The 24537-nt window shown below is 46.2% G+C and overlaps 1 protein-coding gene across 5 annotated transcripts in view; it reads left to right on the top strand.

Moving 5' to 3' along the window:
- The window catches only part of Unc-115a (Uncoordinated 115a), a 513253-nt gene that overhangs the window by 201316 nt on the left and 287400 nt on the right, over window positions 1-24537 (top strand). For all 5 annotated transcript variants that reach the window (XM_070531410.1, XM_070531409.1, XM_070531407.1 and 2 more), the window contains exon 7: window positions 1304-1394. In XM_070531410.1, coding sequence (XP_070387511.1) covers window positions 1304-1394 — 91 coding nt within the window. The remainder of the gene's footprint in view (window positions 1-1303; window positions 1395-24537) is intronic.

The raw sequence follows: 24537 nt of genomic DNA, 5'->3' as shown, positions 1-24537 counted from the left end.
ATAAAAGGGGAAAAAAAAATTCCATAAATTTTTCAGCAATAGGGGGGAAACACCAGCCAGAAAAGTGGAAGTGGCCTGCACCCCAAGCCACCGATGGCTTCGTTTGCAATTTGTACAGACAGTTCATGTCATTTGTGAAGCATAGATGTACATTTAATTTGCTTTACCTGTGTGTGATGCCAGATCAGCTGGATATGTTGCATCGGTCTGCTTCCTCTGGCCATGCTTAAAGAAACTTTTTTTAATTGAGGTGTGTGCCAAACTTCTTTTTCCTCATTCTTCGTTCCTTCTCTAAACCAACGAATGACGTTTGCTGCTTGCATTCAGTTTCGGTCAAAGACATTTAGCCAGAAACTTCGTGCTCAGTACCCAAGCTCTGCAAGAAAGTAAATTTTTTCTGGTATGTTGCCTGTAAGCAACACTCAATAAAGACTTAACGTCGACAGTCAACATGAGATAGGTTTTGCTGGAATTTTTTCAGAAACCAATTTCTTTTTCTGCATCTCGCTACAGTTATAGCACAGCACTGTTTCCTGTGACATACTAAAGGATGCTGCACCATGTTATTAAGTATGCAGGCACTTTAGTTTTAAGACTAGTCATTGATTGCTAATGTCATTCTTACTAAAACAGTGCCTTTCAAGTGCAAAAGTGTTTTTTAGAAAGGACAAAAACAGCAGAAAGCTACAAATTTCTCTGCCAGTGTTCCTCTGTCCTAAATGTGCCAAGAATTGAGAATGTTATTTAAATGAGAGTTGCGATGTAGTCTTGTTGATTGTTGATCTTGAAACAAGCGAGTTGTAGCGCGGACAGGGAACAAGGACACTAGAACGTGCAAAACAATAAGCGCTATGTGTGTGTGTTCTTTCATGCCTCCTCGTGGTCCTTGTTTCCTGTCCACACTACACCTCGCTTGTTATTTAAAAACTGTGTTATTGTAGAATGCCTAAGTGAGACGACACCATTAATTCATGTTGTGCATGGCGGTTGACAAGTGTTTGTGCCACTGCGTCGGGCATTCCAAAATCGGCAGAGGCTTTCCATGTGCAAATGGCTTCATAATCTGTTTCCTTCCAATGTTGTTCAGTTGAGGAATGGCCATCAATCGCAACAGCAGCATACAGAATTGAATTGTTCTGTCTGCACTGACCGTATGACACTCTCCTGTGAGCCTATTCTCTTAACCCACTGCTTCTCAATTTTGGTTAAGGTGCACTTAGATTGTATGGGAGCCTGTGGCATCAACAAAAATATGTGGCTGGCTGCTCTGGCCAGCATTAACTGTGACTTGTCTGTGTTCCAGGCTGGGGAAAACCATCACTTTCATCCCACATGTGCTCGATGTTCGAAATGTGGAGACCCCTTTGGTGATGGCGAGGAAATGTACCTGCAAGGTTTGTCTGGTTCCTGCTTGTCTCTAGTGGCACAGCCTCTAGTATTGAAGATAGTTCAGATAGACGAGTGAAGATGCATCTTCATAGCCTTGGCACCATCAGCGCATTTAACCCCTTCCATGCATTCAATGAACTGGGTTCGTCCATGTGTTTCTTATAAAAGCAGCCATGGATGAGCTGGTTTCTCCCAGTGCTTTGTCGTGCTTCTTTTAGATGGCAATGCGAGTTTATTCTTGTGAGGGAAGTTGGCAACGGGGGTCGTTAAAAACGGTGCAGCTGGCAGTTGGAGCTTTGTTGGCGTCTTTGCAAATAAGAGAAGCTCAGCTCAGTGATGAATTCGCCGTTTCCCAAGGTAAAGTCTCTTCCAGCGAAAGACAGATTTTCTATGCACTCAGCAAATCTTCTCAGGGTAACGCTTTTGGTGACTGACATCACAAGGCAGTGGTGCGAATTTAACATGAAGCCCCTGCATTTCATGGCTTCCCATTTATGCCGTTTCTGGTTAAAATGTTTGATGCGGAGGGCAGAGGTGACCCATTAGAGCATTCAAAGTGTATGCTGCAGGCAAACATAGTTTGGTATTTTCATACTTATCGCCCAGTATGTGGTACAGTGCTGTTAAGGGGAGCTGCTCCTCGAAACAACTTTTTTAAAAATTTGTACTAGAGATTAGAAAATGCTGCCATTCATAGTTTTGTGTAGCTGCTATATTTTTTTTATTTATGTCCTACACAATGGCAAATTATAGTGATCTTTGTGGACACTTTCTTATGTGCAAAGTTTTCACAAAAAGCATCGTGCTGTAGCTTATTTAGCTCATTGTAGGCTGCAAAGTGCCGATATCCATCCAAACAGCATGTACAATTACTAGAATTATGCAAAAAACACAATTTAAATAGTTTGTTTAACAATCCCGTGAAATATAACCTTGTACTTTCACAACTGCTGCTGAGAGATTGCAATTTCAAATAGATATCAGCATTCTACGCATCTTGAATAGTATTGAAGAGTATGTATGCCAAATTTCGTTTGTACAGGACAATTATAAGTGCGCAAGGTCATTCACATGGGGTCATAAAAAAGATTAGTTGGCGTGTACTGATCTCTTCTTCTTCTTTTTTTTTTTTGCATAGTTCCACTAATTGTACATGCTGTTTAGACTGGTGTATGTGGACGACATAGTGCTACTAGTGGGCAATAAAAGATTTACAGACACTTGCGAATATCTGTGGCAATGCAGTGACAAATGTAGGCCTCAAGTTTAGCAGAAGAATCGGCAATTATGATCTTTAAAGAAGATAAGAGTAATTATGTGGTGTGAATTCAACAGCAAGTCATATCCATAGTCAAGCAATATAAATACCTCGGCTTGTACATAAACGAAGGAAAGACTTGCGCAAGCACCCAAGAGAATCTGAAAATAAAGGGGAAGCTGAATGCTGCAATAATGAAATAGGGAGCATTGTGAGGCCACAGTAAGCATGAGGCAGTGCATGGATTCTGGAAAAGAGTAATGGTGCCAGCGCTAACAGTTGTGTCGGCAGCGGCAGGCAAGCGGGGGGCCCCGACCAGCGAACGCCGGCGCAGTGAAGGAGACTCTGAGCGAACTGCTCCCGACGAAAACCGGAACGAAGACTCGGCCACCCTCGGCCGTTTATTGCTAATAAAGGGTTCACACGCCAGATGACACCTCCCGATTGGTCCAATGCTCATCACATGACAGAAGGGGGGTGCGCCATCTAGCTAAACAACTACAAAACATACATGTGCGATGACACAGATCTGACAGGGGGCGACACTATACTACATCATCCCCCCCTGGAAACAAAGTAAACATACAGTGAAACGCGCACACAAGACGCGCACTTAAGTCCAAGGGCGATTTCAGTTCATTCCCCTCCACGTTCACACACACGCACCAGTTGCACACAAAGCACGCACTTAAGTCCACAACAAATTCAATCCGTCCCCGCCCAAGTTCACATACACGCGCACCAGTCTTGGGCACCAAAACACAGGCAGTCACTCAAACAAAGTCCAACAAGGAACACGGTACAAAACTCACTGCACTTCAACAAGGAGCACTTTTACCTTTGTTAAACATGTGGACTGTCTCCTAAATGTCGCAGCGAAGCCCCTAGCCGTGGCATTTCGAAGACGGCAATGCGCTCTACACTACATAAACAAAATCATCGAGCCACGGAGGCCGTTTTCTGTCACGATGAGGACGCGTGCGTACCTCAGAAGAACTTTGGGGGTTGCGACGCGTATCGGTCGACTTTAAAGACCCAGTCGTCCCACTATTTCTCTCCCCCTGTTTGGAAAGTTGAATGTGGTTGTCGCTCAAAGCTGGAGAGGGTTGCCCAGGAAGCTCCTCTCGAAGTCCCAACAAGTCCTGGGATGTTACCGATTCCCCCACGGAATCAGAGACGACTGCTGACTGCGTAGGCTCGGAAGTGATACAGTCAGACAAGCTACTTAACTGATGCTTATGAGAAGACGATGTCACTACAGACGAGTCATCGGAATGACTATCGAGGTTTGAATACGAGTACAAAAAATCTTTGTCACTTGCACACAATGTACTACCTGTTGGATCCTTCATCACTGGGGTTAACTTAGACACATGCCACGTCTTCCCATCACTGAGTAGAAAAGTAGATGGTCCTATCTGGGCCTTGACCTTACGAGGTTTACTGTACTTAAAAAATCCTTTCCTCTTAAATCTTATTCTGACGGTGTCGCCCACCTTGATACGACTTGCCTGAGCACCTCTACGTTTGTCTATACACTGCTTAGTTTGCCACTGTTTCTGCAAGACCCTTTCTTTAACGTGAGACACGAGACTGTCCTGTTCCCGTAGATCTACACAGAGCCGCATGGTTCCATCCTTCTTGCGCACCACCACGAGTGGAGACACCCACTCAGAAGCCTCGACACGCTCGATGACGTCGCAGTCCTTGAGACGTCGCAATTCATTTGTGACCTGGTCACGGAGAGCCAGGGGTAGTCGGCGCAACTTTGAAGATACTGGTTTCGCATCTTACTGCCGATGAATTCGGTGCACAAAGTTGTTGACGAGACCGAACTCGTCACTGGAGAGGTGATCATAACCCGGAGGCACACCTGTGGGGCTCTGTACTGAAGGAAGCGATGGTAGACGACATGTCAGCGATGTACCGTCGATCTGCATGCCCAAACGTTGGATGGCGTCTAAACCCAGCAGTGATGTTCCTGTAGTCGTTACGTGGAACGTGACGGAGCATGACCTTTGAAAAAACGACAGTGGCTTGAAACAGGCCTTGAATGTCGATGCGTTGCTTGGAGAAATTTTTCAAGTCCACTGTTGCTTGTGACAGTCTGAGCTGTCGACCAAAGTGCTTTCCAATATCTTCGGCCGTCATCAATGAGACAGACGCTCCTGTGTCCACGAGCAGCCGCATGGCGACGTCGTTAACCACGACCGGGACTTGTAAATCCCTTTTAGCTTCCAAAGTGCTCACCGTCAAGACAGACGCGGACGGCTGTCCTGCGGAAGTTGAAGACAGCGTCTCTGCGGAAGAGACGTGCTGAACAGTACGGGTTTTTCGGCATACTGATGCGAAATGGCCCAACGTATGGCAGGCGTTGCACCGACGGTTCCTTGCGGGACAATTCCTGTATGTGGCAATATGCTTCGTGCTGCCACACCGATCGCATGTACAGCGGTCGAAATTAGGGTCCTTTGCATCCTGTGCTTCATTGCGGGTCCCAGAGGAGCCTCGCGGAAAATGTCGACCATCTTGGCGGCTCCTCGGAAGAAGTCGGCCATCTTCATGGCCTCCCAGACTGCGTCGGCCATCTTGGCGGCTCCCCGAAAGAAGTCGGCCATCTTCATGGCCTCCCGGACTACGTCGGCCATCTTGGCGGCTCCCCGGAAGAAGTCGGCTATCTTGGCTCGTCGATGGAGCGCCAAGTTCAGCTGCCTCGATTCTCTGTATTTTCTCCGAGTCGAACGCGCAGTTCGCTTGATGCAGGGCTTCTAACGAGCGTCCAATTTCTTCTGCCTTGTCCAGGGACAGGGTTTCGCCATGAGCCAGCAACTTTTCGCGAATGCTGACGTTCGCTACCCCATGTATGATTTGGTCTCGGACGCGCTCGTCATAGCTTGTGCCGAAGTTGCACTATACCGCCTTCTCCTTCAATGTGGTCACGAATTCCAGGAATCCTTCTCCCTCGAACTGCTTTCGGCTGGTAAATTCGTGCCGTTCTGCCAGGACATTTGTTGACGCGGCGAACAGCCTGTCAAGCCGCTGCAAGAGTCTCGGAAACTCTGACGCTGGCGGGACCGCATCACTTGACGTTGACGCTGCGCCGGTCGACTGCCTTTCTGCTTCGCTTGAAGCTGACGCTGCGCTGGTTAACTGCCTTGCTGCTTCCTGCTCCTCGGCTGCAAAGTGCTTCCGTTGTCCCTCACGCCCGAGAGCGCTGACGAGCGCGGACGCTCTTCGTGCGTCCGTCCAGTCGCCGCCGCCGGCCGCTTCGAGGTGGGCCTGAAAAATTTTTTTCCAGCGATACCAGGGAATTAACGGTGAGCCGGGCACTTCAAGAAAAACGGGAAGGTTCGCCGTAAATGCCATGCCGGGTATTGTGCAGGAGGCAGTGCAGGAGGCAAGCCGGAGCTCGCCGCAGGAATGGGGCACGGAAGAACAAGGGGGCGAGTAGGCCTAGGCTCGGAAGCCTCGCGACGCCAAGTGCGTCGGCGACGTTTGCCGGCCGTGCAGACACGGAAGGGACGCTTCACTTACGAAGCTCGTTGGTTTCCCGGGGCTTCGGTCGGAACCGTTGCAGGAATCCCATCCTCGTCGCGAGAAGATGTGTCGGCAGCGGCAGGCAAGCGGGGGGGCCCTGACCAGCGAACGCGCGGCTAACGCCGGCGCAGTGAAGGAGACTCTGAGCGAACTGCTCCCGACGAAAACCGGAACGAAGACTCGGCCACCCTCGGCCGTTTATTGCTAATAAAGGGTTCACACGCCAGATGACACCTCCCGATTGGTCCAATGCTCATCACATGACAGAAGGGGGGTGCGCCATCTAGCTAAACAACTACAAAACATGTGCGATGACACAGATCTGACAGAGGGCGACACTATACTACACTAACGTTCGCAAATGCCATTCTATGCTTAAAATTGGATGTCTTGTTCGGGTTCGAAGTTAACCAAATATCGGTAGGCCGGTCGGCGTTGGGAGCCCAGGGTAAAGCCACAAATGTAGCAGTGCAGGGTGACATGGGTTGGGTCTCTTTTGAAGTAAGAGAAGCAAAGAGCAAAAGTACTGAAGAAAGACTCTGGAAGATCGCTGAAAATAAATGGGCAGCTAAAGTGCACAAGTATCTGTGCTTGAAAAAGATGGACACAGTATGGAGGAAGAGGTCAAGAAAATTAGCAACCAAGTACAGTGTAATTGAAACTGAATGTAGACAACCAGGAGTCATCAGAAAGAAAATGAATCGGAGGCAGTGAATTGGATGCAAGGAATGGAAACAAAAAAGACCATGGAGTTTTACAAGAATGAGAAGAATGAAATTAGAAGGGAAAACCTATACGGTACTTGCTATTTGAGGCTCGAGTCGGTTGCCTAAGGACAAAAACATACCAGAGCAAAATTGGGAAATAGATGAGGCATGTATATGCCGCAGCACAAATTTTATTTATTTATTTATTGATACTGCGGTCCTGTTTCCAGGACCTTAGCAGGGTGCATACAAAGTGAAAAAAATGTAAGTACAAAATACAGCAATATATAACATAGGTCACTCGCGATGTACAAATGCAAGCAGTTACTGAACAACACGCAGTAAATCACTCACTAAATAAACATAGGTGCGACTCTAATAATGGCAGTGAGCATTAAGTTACAAAGTCATCAGTAAGATTATTCCATTCAACAATGGTTCTGGGGAAAAAGGAAAATTTGAAGCAATTCTTTTTAGTAATTAACGGTGTTATTGTCTGCGAGTGTCGATGACGTGTAGCATAACCAGTAGAGAAAGTGATAAAGCATGATGTATCAATGTTGTAGTGCCCTTTTATGAGCTGAAATAAAAATTTTAGACGGCATGTTCGGTTCCTTTGTGTCACAGATGGCAATCCACTTCTCTCGAGAAGCTCCGTAACTGAAGTGCGGCCATACGAATTATATATAATTCGTACTGCCCTTTTTGAACTTTTTCTAGTTTAGTAATGTTTCTTTTAGTGAAGAGATCCCATATGACAATTGCGTATTCCAATGTTGGTCAAATGATGGCATTGTAAGAAAGAAAACGCACAGTAGGCGTTGCGAATTTTAGAGAGCGTCTTAGGAAAAATAGTTTTGGAAGGCAGTTTGCCATGACAATGTCAACATGTTTGTTCCACGAGAGAGTGTTAGTAATCCAGAGGCCAAGGTATTTATATGCGGTTACCTCAGAAAGCATGATGTTTTCGGCATTGTAGTTGTACAATAAAGGCTTATTTTTTTACGATATTCTCATAAAGACAGTTTTATCGAAGTTAATTTTCATTTGCCAATCATTGCACCATGTTACTATGCTTTTAAAGGCATCATTCAGTCTAATTTGATCGTCAACAGAGGAAATTTTTTCGTACAGAACACAGTCATCAGCGTACAACCTAATACCCACAGAAATCTGATCCACAATGTCATTATGTAAAGTAAGAACAGAAGCGGACCAAGAACTGATCCTTGGGGGACGCCAGAATCAATGGGCACCTTATCTGAACTGGCTGAATTTAGTGTTACAAACTGACGTCGGTTAGTCAAATAACTCTTTATCCAGGCGAGTAGTTTGTTATTTTGCAGAATGCAGCTTAGCCTATGCAACAATTTGTTATGCGAGACTTTATCAAATGCCTTACGGAAATCCATGAAAATTACGTCTGTTTGTTTACCCTCGTTTATGGCTGCTGCAAAGTCATGAATGATTTCTACAAGTTGGGTATTAGTTGAAAATCCTCGCCTAAAGCCATGCTGCATACAGGTAAGTAGCTTATGTTCTTCAATAAAAGCAGTTATATGTTGGTGAATAATATGCTCTAACATTTCACAAGCTGTTGAGGTTAGCAAAATTGGACGGTAATTCTGAATGGGTGTTTTGTCACCAGATTTGTGCAAAGGCATGATTCTGGCATCCCACCAATCATCAGGTACTGTAGCTTCGTTTAAACACCTAGTGTACAGAACATGTAAGTATTTTGCACACCACTCAGCATAATGCTTCAAGAAAGCATTTGGGATATTCTCTGGTCCAGGAGATTTTTTCACCTCAAGGTTCAACAGCAGATTTAAAATGCCATGTTCACTTATTACGACATAAGGAATAGGAGGTACGGACACTTAAAAAGGCGGAAGACGGCCGTCATCTAGCGTAAATATGTCTTTGAATTTTTTTTATTGAATGCCATCGAAGCCCCTGCATCATCCTGCACGCAACCACCATAAACTACACGTCCGTCGTTAGAGCGAGACTTCGGGCTCGCCAATCTTTAAAATTTTTCGGGTGACCTTTTGATAATGGATGGCAGTGTTATATCGAAATAGTTTTTCTTATCATGCGCAATCTTGTTCTTCACCTCTTCCGATATCTGTTTGACCATTAGTTTCATGTCAGACCTGTTTGTCGTTCTCGCCCTCTTCTTTAGGCGTTTCAATTTTCGCTGCAGCTGCAGCGTTACTAGACTTATCCATGGATGTCGAAAGTTATGTTTTTTAGCTATCCTTGGCACGAAACGGAACGCTGAATACATTCGTGAATTACCCCCTTGAAGAAAAGCCAGAAATCATTTACCGAACAAGTGTTGTTTCTGAAAAAGCCATAATTAAAACAGAGCATCAAGAATAGACTCGTCTTCTGCTTTAGAAAAATTTGGAAACAACTTGACATTGCCTTGCTGTTCCAATGCGACGCCCTCTAACGTCAAGACTACTGCTTTGTGATCTGAAATGCCGGAGGTGACGCTGCAGATTTATTTATTTATTTTTATTTACTCTCATACCCACAGCGCCATTTAGGCATTACAGTGGGGGGGTTACATACATCAATGTAAGCAGCTTATGGCATCGAATAAACAGTATTATGCTATACAATACAATGAAAGAGAAAAAGAGAAAAAAAAACGCAAAAATGACATGACAAAAATGGTACATCAGGATATCAATGTACAGCACACAGGAAACGGCATCATAGAATTAAGTAATAAAGCACTATATAATGATAGCAAACTCTGCAATTACTGCATACTGAAAAATAAAGAAGAAAATTTCAAAGAGCATTTGCAAAATGTTCATTATTAAGTATACTAACTACGGCAGCAGGCAGTCGATTCCATTCTAAAATGGTTTTGGGGAAAAAGGTGCTTTTGAAAAGTTTAGTTCTACAAGTGTATTCCCTAACCTTGAGCTCGTGATCTGTTCGTCTGGATATATAATGTGGCTGAAGAATATACTTATTACGGTCTATTCCGATTTGGCCATAAAATATATTGTGAAAAAGTTTCAAGCGTAATGCCTGCCTTCTCTTTTCTAAGGTGTCCCATTTTAATGTTTGTTTTGCGCTACTAATACTAAGGTTTCTGTCATAGTTGCCGATTACGTACCGTGCTGCTATATTCTGAACTCTCTCAAGTTTATCTCGGTCGGTACACGTAGGAGGGTCCCATACGGTACATCCATATTCTAAAATGGGTCTAACATAGCTTTTGTACAGAAGATCGCGAGCCTGCTGGGGAAAGAGTTTTGTATTGCGCCGTAGAAATCCTAACACTTTGCATGCCTTTGCTGTAATGAAATCAACATGCCTGTGCCAACACATGGACGGCGTGAGGAATACACCCAAGTACTTGTACTCGTGAACAATCTGCAATGGGGAACCGGAGAGATAATATACGGCTTCTGGCATACACTTTTTAGTAAAGCGCATGTGGACAGTTTTCTGTGTGTTTATTTGCATATGTGACTCTCTGCACCAGTTTTGTAGTTCAACTAAATCATTTTGCAAAATAACAGTATCGGCAATGCTTGTAATTTCTCTATATATTATCAGATCATCAGCAAACAATCTTACGGAAGAAACAATAGTGTTGGGAAGGTCATTTATAAACAATAAGAAAAGCAATGGGCCCAATACCGAGCCCTGGGGGACGCCAGACGTTACGCGGGCCGCACTAGATTCTGCGCCATTTACCACTACATGTTGAAACCGCAAAGAAAGGTATTCCTGAATCCATGCAATTACTTGTTCATTGATATTAAACCAGCGTAGTTTACATAAAAGCAATTTGTGATCCACCAGGTCAAAAGCTTTTCTAAAATCTACAAACACCGAGTCAACACAAGAACGAGCATCCAGTGCACCACAAACTTCATGAACGAATTCTGTTAATTGAGTTGTACAGGAAAGCCCTTGCCTGAAACCATGCTGTTTCTGATTCAGGAGGTTATGATTGGTAATGTGTGTCATTATGTTACTGCACAAGATGTGCTCTAATACTTTGCAGACAATACTTGTTAGAGATATCGGTCTATAATTGCCGACCAGTTCGCGAGGCCCCGATTTATACACTGGCACAACGCACGCCATCTTCCATTCATTAGGTAGGACCCCGTTGTTCAATGACTTCGAGTACAGTATCTTAAGAAAGGGAGGGATGAACGACGCACACAATTTGAGAAAAGCGCCCGTCAATCCATCAGGCCCCCCTGCTTTACTGGAGTCTATACGTTCAAGAAGAGACCGTATTCCAGTTTCATCAATAATTATATCATCCATGTTTTCGATGACCTCATTAGTAGACGGATGCGGAATTGCGCTCGAGGCACTGGGTGATCACTTGTCTTTAAGATCACTTTGTCTTTAATATTCCCACTTATAAGGAACAGATCAAGGATTGACTCAGAGCCGTTCTGAATTCTGGTTGCCTCATTTACAACTTGCAAGAGGTCGAAGTTGAACACAATGTTTAACATTTCATTCTCGGCACTTTTGGTACTGGTTATCGAAAAGGTGTTCCAGAGCAGATTGGGAAGGTTAAAATCACCTGTCAGAATCAGTTTGTCTTCAGGCTTTACGTGGCGATGCATATACTCGTTAAGCTGTTCAAATATTGTGGCAGATGAATTCGGAGGCCTGTAAACTGCTCCTAATAGGTAGCAGACTTTATTTATGTAAAGTTTGCAAAATAGGCTTTCCGCGCCTGTTACGTCAGGCATTGCTATAACATGTAATGAAGATTTGAAAAGAACCGCTACGCCTCCTCCTCTTCGATCACGATCTTTTCGAAAAACGTTGTAGTTTCTTGGAACGAACTCACTGTCAAAAACGTCTTGGTTCAGCCACGTTTCTGTGAGCACAACTAAATCAGGATCGTGGCAGACCAACAGTGCTTCGAGGGACTTGATTTTATTGATGATGCTGCGGCAGTTAACATTAAGGATGGTGATGTTCCGCCTATCTAATATTATAGGTCACGTCTTATCTTTTCCTATATTGAAACGCCCTCCCTTCTCCTCATTCCACCCGTACAGTGTGCCATTTACGATTAGCTTGTCAAGAACCAGCTTAACTTTCGCGCCTTCTGCTCGTTCTTGTGCTGAGCTCAGCCAAAGTTTTTCTTGTTTCGCACACGTTTTTCGAAAAATCCTCCGATATTGAATACTCACTCCCTTTTAGCTTCGGGCAAGCCTTCACTATCGACACTTTATCTCGGTGGTCGAGCAGTTTGATTATAACTGGACGAGTCTTTCCCTTCTTTGTCCCAATTCTATGACACCTTTCAATATTGTTAACAGTGAGGCCGAGCTTCGCCAAAAAAATGTCGTTTCTTATTGTATTTGTAAGTTCATCAGGGCTTTCAGTGGTTTCTTCTTGTATGCCAAATATAACTAAATTGTTCCTTCGACTTCTGTTCTCTAGTTCGTCGACCTTGAATGTCAAGAATGACACGTTACTTTCAAGTTTTACTACTGTAGATTTCAATTCCTTCATATCTGCCTTTAACTCAGCTATTACGTTCATCTGTGCTTCTAAACCATTGAATCTCTCGGACACGCTTGCCATGTCGGCTTCCATTTTCCCCTGTTTTGCCAGAACATCATTGATAGATGCAGTCATGTTACTCTGCCCCTGAAGAAGTTCCGTCAACATTTCACGCTCAGTTGGGCCTGGGTTGGCCTCAACGTCACCACATAGCAAAAGATTCTGTTTAAATCACAAAATACATGAAAAGAAATCACCAATATCGGGCAGGCATGGCAGCAACGCCAAAAAGTGGTCATCATTACGGTAGCCTTATGTAGGCAAGTAAACACCAACCTGCACAGCGTAGCGAAACGGGTTCGTCAACATGTCTGATGTGCCGCTGCCATGCCCACTGGTTGCAGTCGCTGCGTCGAAGCCTTTTATACTGTCTCGAACATTCACGTGATGAGGTGTGACCAACTCTGGCGCAGTCGAACATGCTGTCACGGGTGCAACGTTGATTTCCGTGATGACACACTGGTCCACACGTGCCGTTCCGTCTAAGCCGCTGGATTGAAGATCATTTGTAGGCAACCTTGTCGTCGCGAAGCCCAGCATTACGGACTGCATGCCCAGAGCCACTGCGAGAACCTGCACAGCGTAGCGAAACGGGTTCGTCAACATGTCTGATGTGCCGCTGCCATGCCCACTGGTTGCAGTCGCTGCGTCGAAGCCTTTTATACTGTCTCGAACATTCACGTGATGAGATGTGACCAGCTTTGGCGCAGCTGCAGATGCTGTCACAGGTGCAACGTTAATTTCCGTGATGACAAACTGGTCCACACGTGCCGTTCCGTCTAAGCCGCTGGATTGAAGATCATTTATAGGCAGCCTTGTCGTCGCGAAGCCCAGCATTACGGACTGCATGCCCAGAGCCACTGCGAGAACCTGCACAGCATAGCGAAATGGGTTCGTCAACATGTCTGATGTGCCGCTGCCATGCCCACTCTCCGGAGACCACTCCGGAGACCACTTGGCACATCCTAATGGAATGCGGAGAGATTCACCCAGAGAAAACCGTAAGTGACATACACCTTCCAGGAGCGGAAAGTGGACGGATGCGTAAACTGGTCAGCAGTTGAGATAAGCAAGAGACATTTCGAGTATTGGTGGAAAAAAAGCAGGGAAGAGGTTGATACTATCGGCTCTCATGCAGTCATAGCTAGCAGTGCAAGGTTGATTGTGAAGAGGGGGGGGGGAATAAAGATGTACACAAAAATGCTAGATAAAAAACGTGTGTAGCATACCTGATTAAATAAAGCAGGCTAGGTGTCTATTTTTCACCGCCCTGTTTCAAAGAGGATGCCATTAAATAATCATCACCCTGAAAAAAAAAAGAGGAGGAAGAAATCTGCTCTTTGCCATCACAGCATGCTCTGATCTGTCCCTGTTGGGATGCTGGGACAGGTGATCTGGTGTAGTTGAGGACAATTCCCCCTCACCTAGTCTTGTCAGGACGAGTTGTGCCTGCCACCATTGTTGTTTTGCTGCTGCGTGTGGTGGTCCTCTCTACACTGATACTTTCAACAATTGCTTGGTCGAACCTTTCTCTATGTAAAACGCTCAGTGCTACCGATGGTGACTATAGACTGTTTTATCGGGCGAGGAAGATAGGGTGTGCGGAGAGCCTTTCCTCCTCTCTGGCTTGGGCGATCCGGCGCGGCGCTGCTTGAAAGTATTGCTGTCGCGTGCTACGGAACGATTTCTTGATGTTTTAGATCGTACTCTGTGAAATTTACGCCGTGTCCGTTCATATAAGGTCGTCAGGGAAGCCTTTCGGTGCATCGGTAACTACAATAGGCGGAAATATCTTTTGGGGGCGCGAAAATGTGACGCGTTTTATCAGCCGCGGTGTACGCACATTATTAGTCGCGGTGTGTGTATGTGTTGTGAACTATTTTGCTTATATCGGTTTTAATTCAGCAAAGAAAACCGGTGTCTCTGTATTAGCAGCACGAAATGGTAAATCTGCTCAATATCTGATCGCTTGGTGTAGGGAGTAAAACATAAAGCATAAGAGCGAATGCTCGTGCACGGCCAACCTAAGGCAACCACGAAACATCTAAGCGGCAGGCGCTATCAAATATTTGTGATGCACGGGCATCGTCCTCACGCATTTCAAGTCTAGTACGCTTCAAATTACCATATGTCTACGCTAGCCTTCCTGCATGAGGCCGCTGGCGCTGCTCAACACAGCGATAACTGCGGTTGGTGAACCAGCACGGTACATATGTAACCTGTGCGCTTCGGCATTGCCTTTTTGGCCTGCATACAGCCACACTATATGAGACATCGCATAAAAAGAATGCGATGCCCATTTTTGAGGACAAAATTTCCGTAATACGTGCGAGTGCGTCGCAGAGAATGGAACGAACACAACCAAAAAAAAAAATTCGGTTATCATCTTCTTTCTCGAAATAGCAAGAGAAAACGGGCTAATGCCGCAATAGGGCCTCACATAGTCACGCCGCACAACGTTTATAGATACATAACCGCTGATGCCGTATGCTTGGACCATGCAGTATATAGAACAAAGATATATGTAATCCACCACCTACCACTGCCTAGGACGCTCACGCATTTCATAAACAGTCCCTTTGCTGGACAAGCGTAATTCAGACTGTAAGGTATGCTGCTATCACTTGCCAAAACTATTTTATTCAGGGGTGGAAACCTCATCCATCGAACGAAGTAGTCATGCAATGTAACCTGCAGCGAACAGTTCGAACGCTTGTCAAAGTATAACATCACAGCTCCTATCGTAGCAGAACGGTACCCACGCTCACGCTGTTACGATCGTCGCGTATGTTTCATGGCTCCTAAACCGCCGCTTAGAAATACAGGATAATACTGCAATAAGGTCACATTAGTGACTGGAACATTCAGAAATACACAATTCATCTTCGAGGGGGATTGTAGACTCGAATACGTGCGCACACATCGCGCTGCATGTTCCGTCCACCTCAACGCTCAGCAGAAATTCCGGCCATGACGCCTTAAACCACTTCGGCACGTCTCACAGAACCGTTTACCACGTAGAAGACGCACGTCATACTAAACAGGCCGCACCATGGCGAAAACAAACGCCAGAACCTGCCGCCGAGCGTATACCTGCCATGCAAAAGACAGCTTTCACCCAAGCCAGTATGGCGCTGCTCATACGCGGCGCCACTGCGCTCACAATATGGCGGCGCCTACAAAAAAACGGTCTATAAGCATGGTAGTGGTTCATCACTGTCTGTATTGACGTGGCTGTCATGTGAGTGCAGGCCTCTGCTTCGAAAACCGTCTTGGTAGATGGCCTGCTGACTGCAGTGCCACCTACCTCAGCAGAACACAACACTTGTAACAATAAAGACGGACCAAGACTGAAATGGACAGAACCTTGAGTGATGTTGATCGTCAACTAGTTTTGTTTATTTTCTTCCTAGCATCTACCTTTTATTTTTCTTCAAGCTTTTTGCAAAGTATGGGGCCGCTAAAAGAAGGTTGTAGGCTTGAAATGGTAACTGTAGCTTTATGCATATAAACACACAGATAGAAAGGGAAGGAAATTGCTATTGACCACAGTAGCTGTCTATCGCAGTCTGCTAACGCCTGAACAGCAGTCAGAAGTGGAAAAGGGGTGGCGATAAAAGAGAAGGCGTAAATTTAGTAGAGAGTGTAGGGTAAATAAGAAATACAGTCAAACCCACTTATAACAATACCGCTTTTAACAATATATCGGATATAGCAATGGACAGCCGCGGCACTGTCACCTTTGCAGTGTGTTCTATGATAAAATAAACCGCTTATAACAATGCTATCATGCTAGATTGTCGGTTATAACAACTAAATGTAGTCATTTGGAGCCAACCCTCACAGAAAAAAAAAATGCACAAACGCAGCGACCACGCCGGCCAAACTACTACTCCGCCAAAAGCGTGCGTGTGTATGTGGAGCCGCACGCACAGGGGCGGCGAAAAGCTCACGTGACGACGCGTGCGAGGAGAATGGGGTGACCAGGAGTAAAGACAGCTTTTCTCTGGGCAGAGTAGGAGAGGGAAGGAAGGCATTTCTTTTGTTGCTTTTGTATCGGCGCGCGGGGAGCAGTCCATTCTGAGGGTGTGCCGCTCGTTGAAAACGCGTCACGGCAGTTGAGTGTGGGCTGCCCCATCTTTCCCTTTCTCCTTGGTTCCTGCTTCCCCAGTTACAAGTGTTCCGAAGCTAGCGTACAGTGTCAAAGCACGTGCGTTGCCAGCGAGGTTTTCGTCATGTGCCATCACCAGCCGTTGTCCCGCTGGTTCTGCAAGCCCATCGGATCCCCCCCAGAGTTCAACGATGGAGGATTCTCCTTCAGGAAGCGCGGCCAGCGTGGCTCAACTGGACCAACTGCCGCAGAAGAGAAAGTGAGCGGCAATATCTCTGGAAACGAAGCGAAACATTTTGAGAGAGCACAGAGGTAGTGAAAAAGTGTGCAACTTAGTACGCAAGTACGGCCTGTCACAGCCGACAGTTTCAACCATTATCTGCACTGCGGTCAAGATAACTGAAAATGAATGCCATGCTAGTGCTGGCCATGCTATGGAGGACGGCCGGAAAAGGATTTGGCATGGTGCCTACAAAGACGTGGAGGAGGCACTGTATCAGTGGTTCCATAGCGCACGTGCTATGAACTTGCCAATTAGTGGCCCGATTTTGGCAGAAAAGGCGAAGCACTTTTCGTATCTCCTTCAAAATACCGATTTCCAGCTTGGTGGTGGCTGGATTCAGCGGTTCAAGGAGAGGCACGGAATAGTCTACAAGGCAGTCGTGGGCGAGGCAGGGTCGCTCGATGTCGACGTTAGACTGAAGTGGTTAGATGAAACACTGCCGTACATCCGCGAAGCATATGCGGACCGGGACTTGTACAATGGTGACGAGACCGGGCTATTCTTCCAAATGCTTCCATCGAAGACACATATGCACTCAAAGGCGATCCCTGCAAGGGCAGCAAGCAGAGCAAATTACAGGTGACCATTTTCCTTTGCGCGAATATGGACGGCAGCGACAAGTGTCCCGCCTTCGTAATTGGAAAATCTATGAATCCCCACTGTTTCCGTGGTGCTACGAGGATTCCAGTTCGTTACCGTCATAATAAGAAAGCGCAGATGACGCGTGAACTTTTCCGCGAGTGGCTGAGCGAGTTCGATCAGCGGATGCAGCATGAAGGCAGGAAGGTGGTGTTGGTCCTTGATAACTGTACTGCACACCAGACTGCCCAGAAGCTGTCGCATGTGAATTTTTTTCCTGCCGCCGAACACGGCTGCAGGCTTGCAGCCCATGGATGCAGGCGTGATTGCATGCTTCAAGGCATTATATCGCCGACGTGTGTTGAGCAGGCTTGCTCGTAACCTGGACATTGCTGTGCGTGAATGCTGACCCGCTCCAGACTAAGATTTCGCTTCTGATGGCTGTCCAATTCATTTTTGGGGCATGGGCAGAAGTCAGCTCCTCCACCGTCATGAATTGTTTCCGAAAAGTGGACTTTGCCGGGGATATCAGTGATGCGGAGTATCGCGTAGCTACTGCCGATGGAGCCATTACACAACTTTGGTCTACGGTGCGTGGTGATGACGGCGACGCGGAGGGGCTTAAAGAATTCTTGCACGCCGACGATGCAGTCGCGACAAACGAAGAATTGACTGACGAGGCGATCGTTGCAGCAGTCACCGGCATGGAAGACGATGACAGCAGCGACGACGAAGATGAACTGGAACCTGTACAAGTTGTGTCTCAACAGGAGGCCTCAAGAATGATCGATTCCCTGCGGGACTTCATTTTTGCAAAAAACCTTTCGCTTGGACATGTTCAACATCTGGATGCCCTCCAGAAAGACATCGGCAAGATTGCCGCGAAGCAGTCGGAACTCGCCGATTACGGGTTTTGTTTCTGCAAAGAAGTGAGAAGTGCAAGCTATTTTGCCCTCATTAAATGCTCTTAGGTATTCATGTTTTCTTTGTTTTTTTTGGGGGGGGGGGGCGCTAAGGGATTTTCAAGCTGAGAGGCAGCCGCGGCAACCTTCTTGTATTTTTTACAAGGCCCCTTTTGGGACCACCAAAACGATGCCTCGGCGGAGCTGGCATGTCACTTGCCGTCTGTGACCCCTCTTTGCAGTTATGCTTTTTTCGTGCAACCCGTTTATAACAATTATCAGTTATAACAATGAAATTTTCATGGCACTTGAACATTGTTATAAGTGGACTCAACTGTATTTACGACAGAGCGCCTAAATTAAAAGAAAAAAAGACAGTTCGTTTGTGGAGTGACTGCCTCGAGGAAGGTTGTCATTGGCATTCTTAGGTTGCGTGCAGCTGCGAGGTGGCTGCGAGGTGGCGAGGCCTGACTGCTCGAAGAAGTAGCAGTGCTTTTGCAAGGTGCCCCGAACTTGTATTTACAATTGCTAGTAGCTACAGCAGGGTGTAACGCTTGCGGAGACACTGGATGTGCGCGCAAATTCTCGAGTAACGGCGAGTGCAAGAGAGGAAATGTGGGGACTTTTGCTCCTTGAATATATGACACTGCCTAGGCACTACGGAGGAGTTTCTTAGTGCGTGTTCTATGCGTTTGTCCCTAGGCATGTGAGCATTAGCTTCGAGGCGCAGTAGTGCTGAACTTAGCATCACAAGTTGGCAGCTGGACGTACTTATATTTATTCATTCGGGTTTTTTACTAATGAAACAGCGTGTCATTATTTTGTATTATTGGTGGCGCCTCCAGAACACCAAAGCGGCAACAGGGACATCAAAGCTAGAACCCAGACTGGTGCGCGAGTTGGTGCTCGCAGAGGCCTGCGCGTGCCAGGGGTGTATAATATTGGTTGTCCGCTATGACAGACAGCCAATTTTTTATGCCAATACCCCCTGGCATGCTTCTACCTCCGCGGCCCCAACTTACAGGCCGCCCGTCTTCCAGCTTTGATTCCCCCGTGGCCCCTTGCGTGCCCTGGAGATTCTGTGCCACCTGCTTTATTATAACCTCAGGTGCTCTCCTGAAGCCTCGGTTTGCCGGTTACGTGTGCCTTCCTGGAGCAGTGCTTGTAAAAAATGCAATCTATTGTCGCAACGAAAAAAGCGACCCATGACTTATACAACACCAGTCAGAACCTTGCCTCATCAGACATAGCAATCACCAAATGGGACGTCCATGCCCACTGCCTCACCATGCAGGCAGCCAGTGGCGGAGCGTAAGCAAACTCGACTGCACTCGGCAATGCCGGCATGTCTAGGGGACAAACGCATACAATACACGCTAAGAAACCTCCTCCATAGTGCCTAGGCAGAGTCACGTATTCAAGGAGCAAAGGCCTCCAAATTTTCTCTCGCGCCCACTCTAACTCGCACCTACGCAAAAACATTGAGCACCGCAAGAAATGCCACTGCCCGCTGTACCTAGTAGCAATTGTAAAATGCACTCGGACCACATGCACGTATAATAAGAGTTAGAATAAGTTACACTACGCACGTCTCGTAGTGTAAATTGTGCACGTGTTGTCGGCCTTTTTTGCGCCATCCTTGCTTTTTCTTTCTCTTGAATTCAGAGCCTTTCGAGCACACGTGCACTGCTGCGCGTGCAATGGCGGAAGGACTTTGCAGAAAGAAATGGCTGAAAACTCTGTTCGATCGGCTGCCATGCACTGCAACAAGCAGATTGCAATCACTGCAGTAATTTTTAGGGGTACGATGATTACTCGAAAAAGAAAGTTGCCAATGTGGGGGTGCGAGCATTATGTAAGAGCGATGATTACACAGTTAAATACGATATATCTTTGTAACAGAAGGCCACCTACTGGAAACTTCACTGAGCATTGGGATATGTGAAATTTGGTTTGTTGCATGCGGCTTAGAATGCTATAGGTCACGCAGCCATCCGCACTTTTTGCTGCAGTTGGGGAAGTAAAGGCTCGCTCATTGTTTGCTCTTAATCCTGTCGTACAACTGAAATCGCATAGAATAGGGCAAACACAGTACTCTGCTGAACACATCACCGTGTGGGGAAAGCAAATTTCCACATATTGTCGTATGAGTCTAGCAATTAGGAGGAGGCGAGGGCAAGTCCTCTGTGCACTTAAAGAACGCTTCCACAGTCACCTGTGAACTAAAGTGAGCACCCAGGTAATTTCTGGAGTCTTGCTATAGACCGTTTCATCGGGCGAGGAGGATAGGGTGCGCGGAGAGTCTTTCCTCCTCTCTGGCTTGGGCGATCTGGCGCAGCGCTGCTTGAAAGTATTGCTGTCGCCTGCTGCGGAACGTTTTCCAGATGTTTTAGATCTTACTTTGTGAAGTTTACGCAGTGTTCCTTCATATAAAGTCGTCAGGGAAGCCTTTCGGTGCATCGGTAACTACTGTAGACAGAAATGTCTTGGGGGCGTAAAAATGTGACGCGCATAATCAGCCGCGGTATACGTGCATTATGAGTCGCGGTGCGTGTATGTGTTGTTTATTATTTTGCTTATATCGATTTGAATTCAACGAAGAAAACTGGCGTCTCTATTACGAGCATTAAATGGTAAATCAGCTTCCTGTTTGATCGATTGGCGTAGGGAGTAAAACATAAAACATAAGAGCGCATGCTCGTGTACGGCCAACATAAGACAACCACGAAACATCTGAGTGGCAGGCACTATCAAATATTTGTGATATACTGACATCGTTCTCACGCATTTCAAGTCTAGTATGCTTGAAATTACCATATGTCTAAGCTAGCCTTGCTGCATAAGGCCCATGGCGCTGCTCATCACAGCGATCACTGCGGTTAGTGAGCCAGCACGATACATATATAAGCTGTGTGCTTCGGCATTGCCTTTTTGGCATGTATACAGCCATAATATGAGAGCTCTGGGTTCGCATAAAAAAAAGGCGATGGCAATTTTTGAGCACAAAATTTCTGTAATACGTGTGAGTGCGTCGTAGAGAACTGAACGAACACAATGGAAAAAAAAAATTCGGTTATCATCCTCTTTCTCTAAAAAGCAAGAGAAAACGGGTAACGCCGCACAACGTCTATAAATATGTAACCGCTGATGCCGTATGCTTGGACCATGCGCTATACAGAACAAAGATATCTGTAATCCAGCACCTACTACTGCTCAGGACGCTCGCGCAGTTTGTAAATGGTCGCTTTGCTGGACAAGCTTAATTCAGACTGTAAGGTATGCTGCTATTACTAGCCAAAGCTATTTTATTCATTGGTGGAAACCTCATCAATCCAACGAAGTAGTCATGCAATATAATCTGCAGCGCACAGTTTGAACGCTTGTCAGAGTATAATAGCACAGCTCGATCCTATCGTAGCAGAACGGTACCCATGCTGTTACGATCGTCGCGTATGTTTCATGGCTCCTAAACCGCAGCTTAGAAATAGAGGATAATACTGCAATAAGGTCACATTAGTGATTGGAACATTCGGAAATACACAACTGATCTCCGATTGTAGGCTCAAATATGCGCGCACACATCGCGCTGCGTGTTCCGTCCACCTCAACGCTCAGCAGAAATTCCGGCCATGACGCCTTAAACCACTTCAGCACGTCTCACAGAACCGTTTACCACGTAGGAGAGGGACGTCATACTAAACAGACCGCACGACTGCGAAAACAAATGCCAGAACCTACCGCCGAGCGTATACCTGCCATGCAAAAGACCGCTTTCACCCAAGCCAGTATTTCGCTGCTCATAGACGGCGCCACTGCGTTCACATTATGGCGGCGCCTACGAAAAAACGGTCTATAGAGGCTACAAAGGTTCTCCTAGGGTTGGGAGCGGGTGCACTTTCCCGAAGCGCCGGAGAAACCAGTTTGGATGTTTAGCGGGGTAGTTTGAAGAGGGCGCTGCGCTCCTCTGGCGGGTCACTGATGGCAGCCGAAGGAATGCAGACACAAGTCGCCACTTTTGCGTAACACGTGCACCGACGGAGTTCACCTTGTTCCCACCTTTCTTTCTTTCTTCCTTTCTTTTTTTTTTACGTTGACACCATAGTACCACGACCTGGTGTGATGCAACGTGCGGAACTTTTGTGACAATGCCTTCAGAAAAAAGGATAGGTTTTGTTCTCCTTGCGCATGAAAAATGCACGTAAACTTAGCCTTGCAACTGTTTAGCGAGAAGGTACTAGAAGTTTTTTTTTTTATAAAGTTCATCTGGACAGGCACTTTAGGAGAACTGAGCCGACAAAGAGCTTGTGAAGCTCATGGAAAGGTTATTATTTGTAATAACTACAAGAATACTATCAAAAGGCTTCTGACCCAACTCGCCAAATGCAAAGTTTCTTGAAGAATTCATTGCATTCATTGAAGAACGGGAAGATTATGTTGCCATCCATGGTGGCAGATTTCCTAGCCCAGGAACTGCCCTTGGACTGCGTGTGACCATAAAAAGCCCTGTCCCTTTTAATTAGCTCACTAGGCTACAAGTACTTGTTAACGGCTAATCTTAGACAGGACAAGATGGAAAATATGTTCGGTGTCATAAGGTAATCATTTAGTAGTAACGACCATCGTAAACAGTTTTTAATCGTAATAAACAGCCTAATGTTCAACAGTCTGGCAAGGCCTCCTCAAAATGGGAACTCACTAGGAGACTTTGTAACCGCACTCATAAAGCCATCGGTGTTGGAAACCGAAAGGCTGACCGCCTAACAAAAATTATTGGCGAGGTCTTGAATGATGGCGATTTGTTGTGTGCAAAATCTGTGTTAGGAACACAAGGCAAGAAGTTCGATCATGACAACTGTGTCGAAAAGCACAGCGACAGTAGGTTAGTATATTACATGGCTGGCTGTGTTGTATGAGAGCCTTTAAAAAAATTTCCATGCCCAGGGTATGCCTCTTGCCTTTGTATTTTGCCCCTACAAGCAGAACATGATGGAAATTCCATATTAACAGGACAGTTTCATCATTGGGGCTTGATCTACCCTTCAAAAGGTTTTGAGGATCTTGTTTCTAAAGTTGAGGACACATTTACTGTGTATTTCAGCAGGAATCAGCTTCATACTGAAAGCGCGGTCTGCTTTTCGCATTTTGTTCAGGGAGCGAAGCTTAAAGGGACACTAAAGGTTACCATGAAGTCAAGTTAAAGTGATAAAGAAATGCTCTAGAACGTCTAAGGCGTCAGTGTAATCGCGAACAGAGCTTTAGTAACCGAGCAATTGAGGTAAATGCATGATACGATTTTTGACCCCCCAGTGACATTCCGGTACTAGCCCGATCACCTCATCATAATTTGTCTCTAATACTCAACTACTCGTATTAAAAAGATAATTTCATTAGGTTATAAGACGGAAGAAAATGCTACTTGTCTACTTCTGTTCGATTCTAAGAAAAAATAACATTTTGACGTTACCCTTCAGTAGTATGGGTGGTCGAAAGGTTTCGATTTCGCTCGACTCGACGCTGCGCGCGCTTTGGAGTTTCAGTTGTTTTGTTATCCCATCGTGCTGCACTGGTTCTGCTGGCTCGTGAAACTTGCATTTGGAACAAGCAGCGAGAATGCCACGTCCATGTGATGTCGTGGGATGCGCAGACGGTCCGTGGAACTTGGCTAAGGGCAGTTGCAGAGGCGAATCCAGCGTTACTTATCACTGTGTGCCAACGAGTGAACCTCTCCGTTCGAAGTGGTTAAGTGCCGTACCTCTGCCACAGCGCGTTGGCAAAGAGCCGAAAAATCGCACAGTGCGCTCGCTGCGCTTTCGTCCAGAGGATTACGAGTTCAACCCCCACTTACTGAAGTTGTGTGGAGTGCCTTTCAAAGCAATGCTTTCCCATAGCGCTGTTCCATCGGTCTTGCCTGCATTCTCCGAAGCGCAAGAACAACTGCAGGTCGAAGAGGGGGCGGTGAGTGCGGGATTAGGTTTTCACAAAGGAAAAGCTACAAATATGCGAATATGTACAGCCATGACATACAGTTTCCGTCGTAGTAGTACGCAACAACACCGGCAGCGCGAGCACTCAGCAGCAGGTCACGTTCATCAGTGCTTGAATCGCTTGAATCGCTGAAGTCGAGCCCAGCATCGCAAGTCAACGTGTGATTGTCAGGGTCGTCCATTGCAACAAGCGTCAAAGTTGGCATCATA

This window comes from Dermacentor albipictus, chromosome 1, assembly GCF_038994185.2.
Source record: "Dermacentor albipictus isolate Rhodes 1998 colony chromosome 1, USDA_Dalb.pri_finalv2, whole genome shotgun sequence".
In the NCBI taxonomy this organism is placed as follows: domain Eukaryota; kingdom Metazoa; phylum Arthropoda; class Arachnida; order Ixodida; family Ixodidae; genus Dermacentor; species Dermacentor albipictus.
Note: the sequence above shows the minus strand (reverse complement) of the source record. Positions and strands in the feature narration are given on the sequence as shown.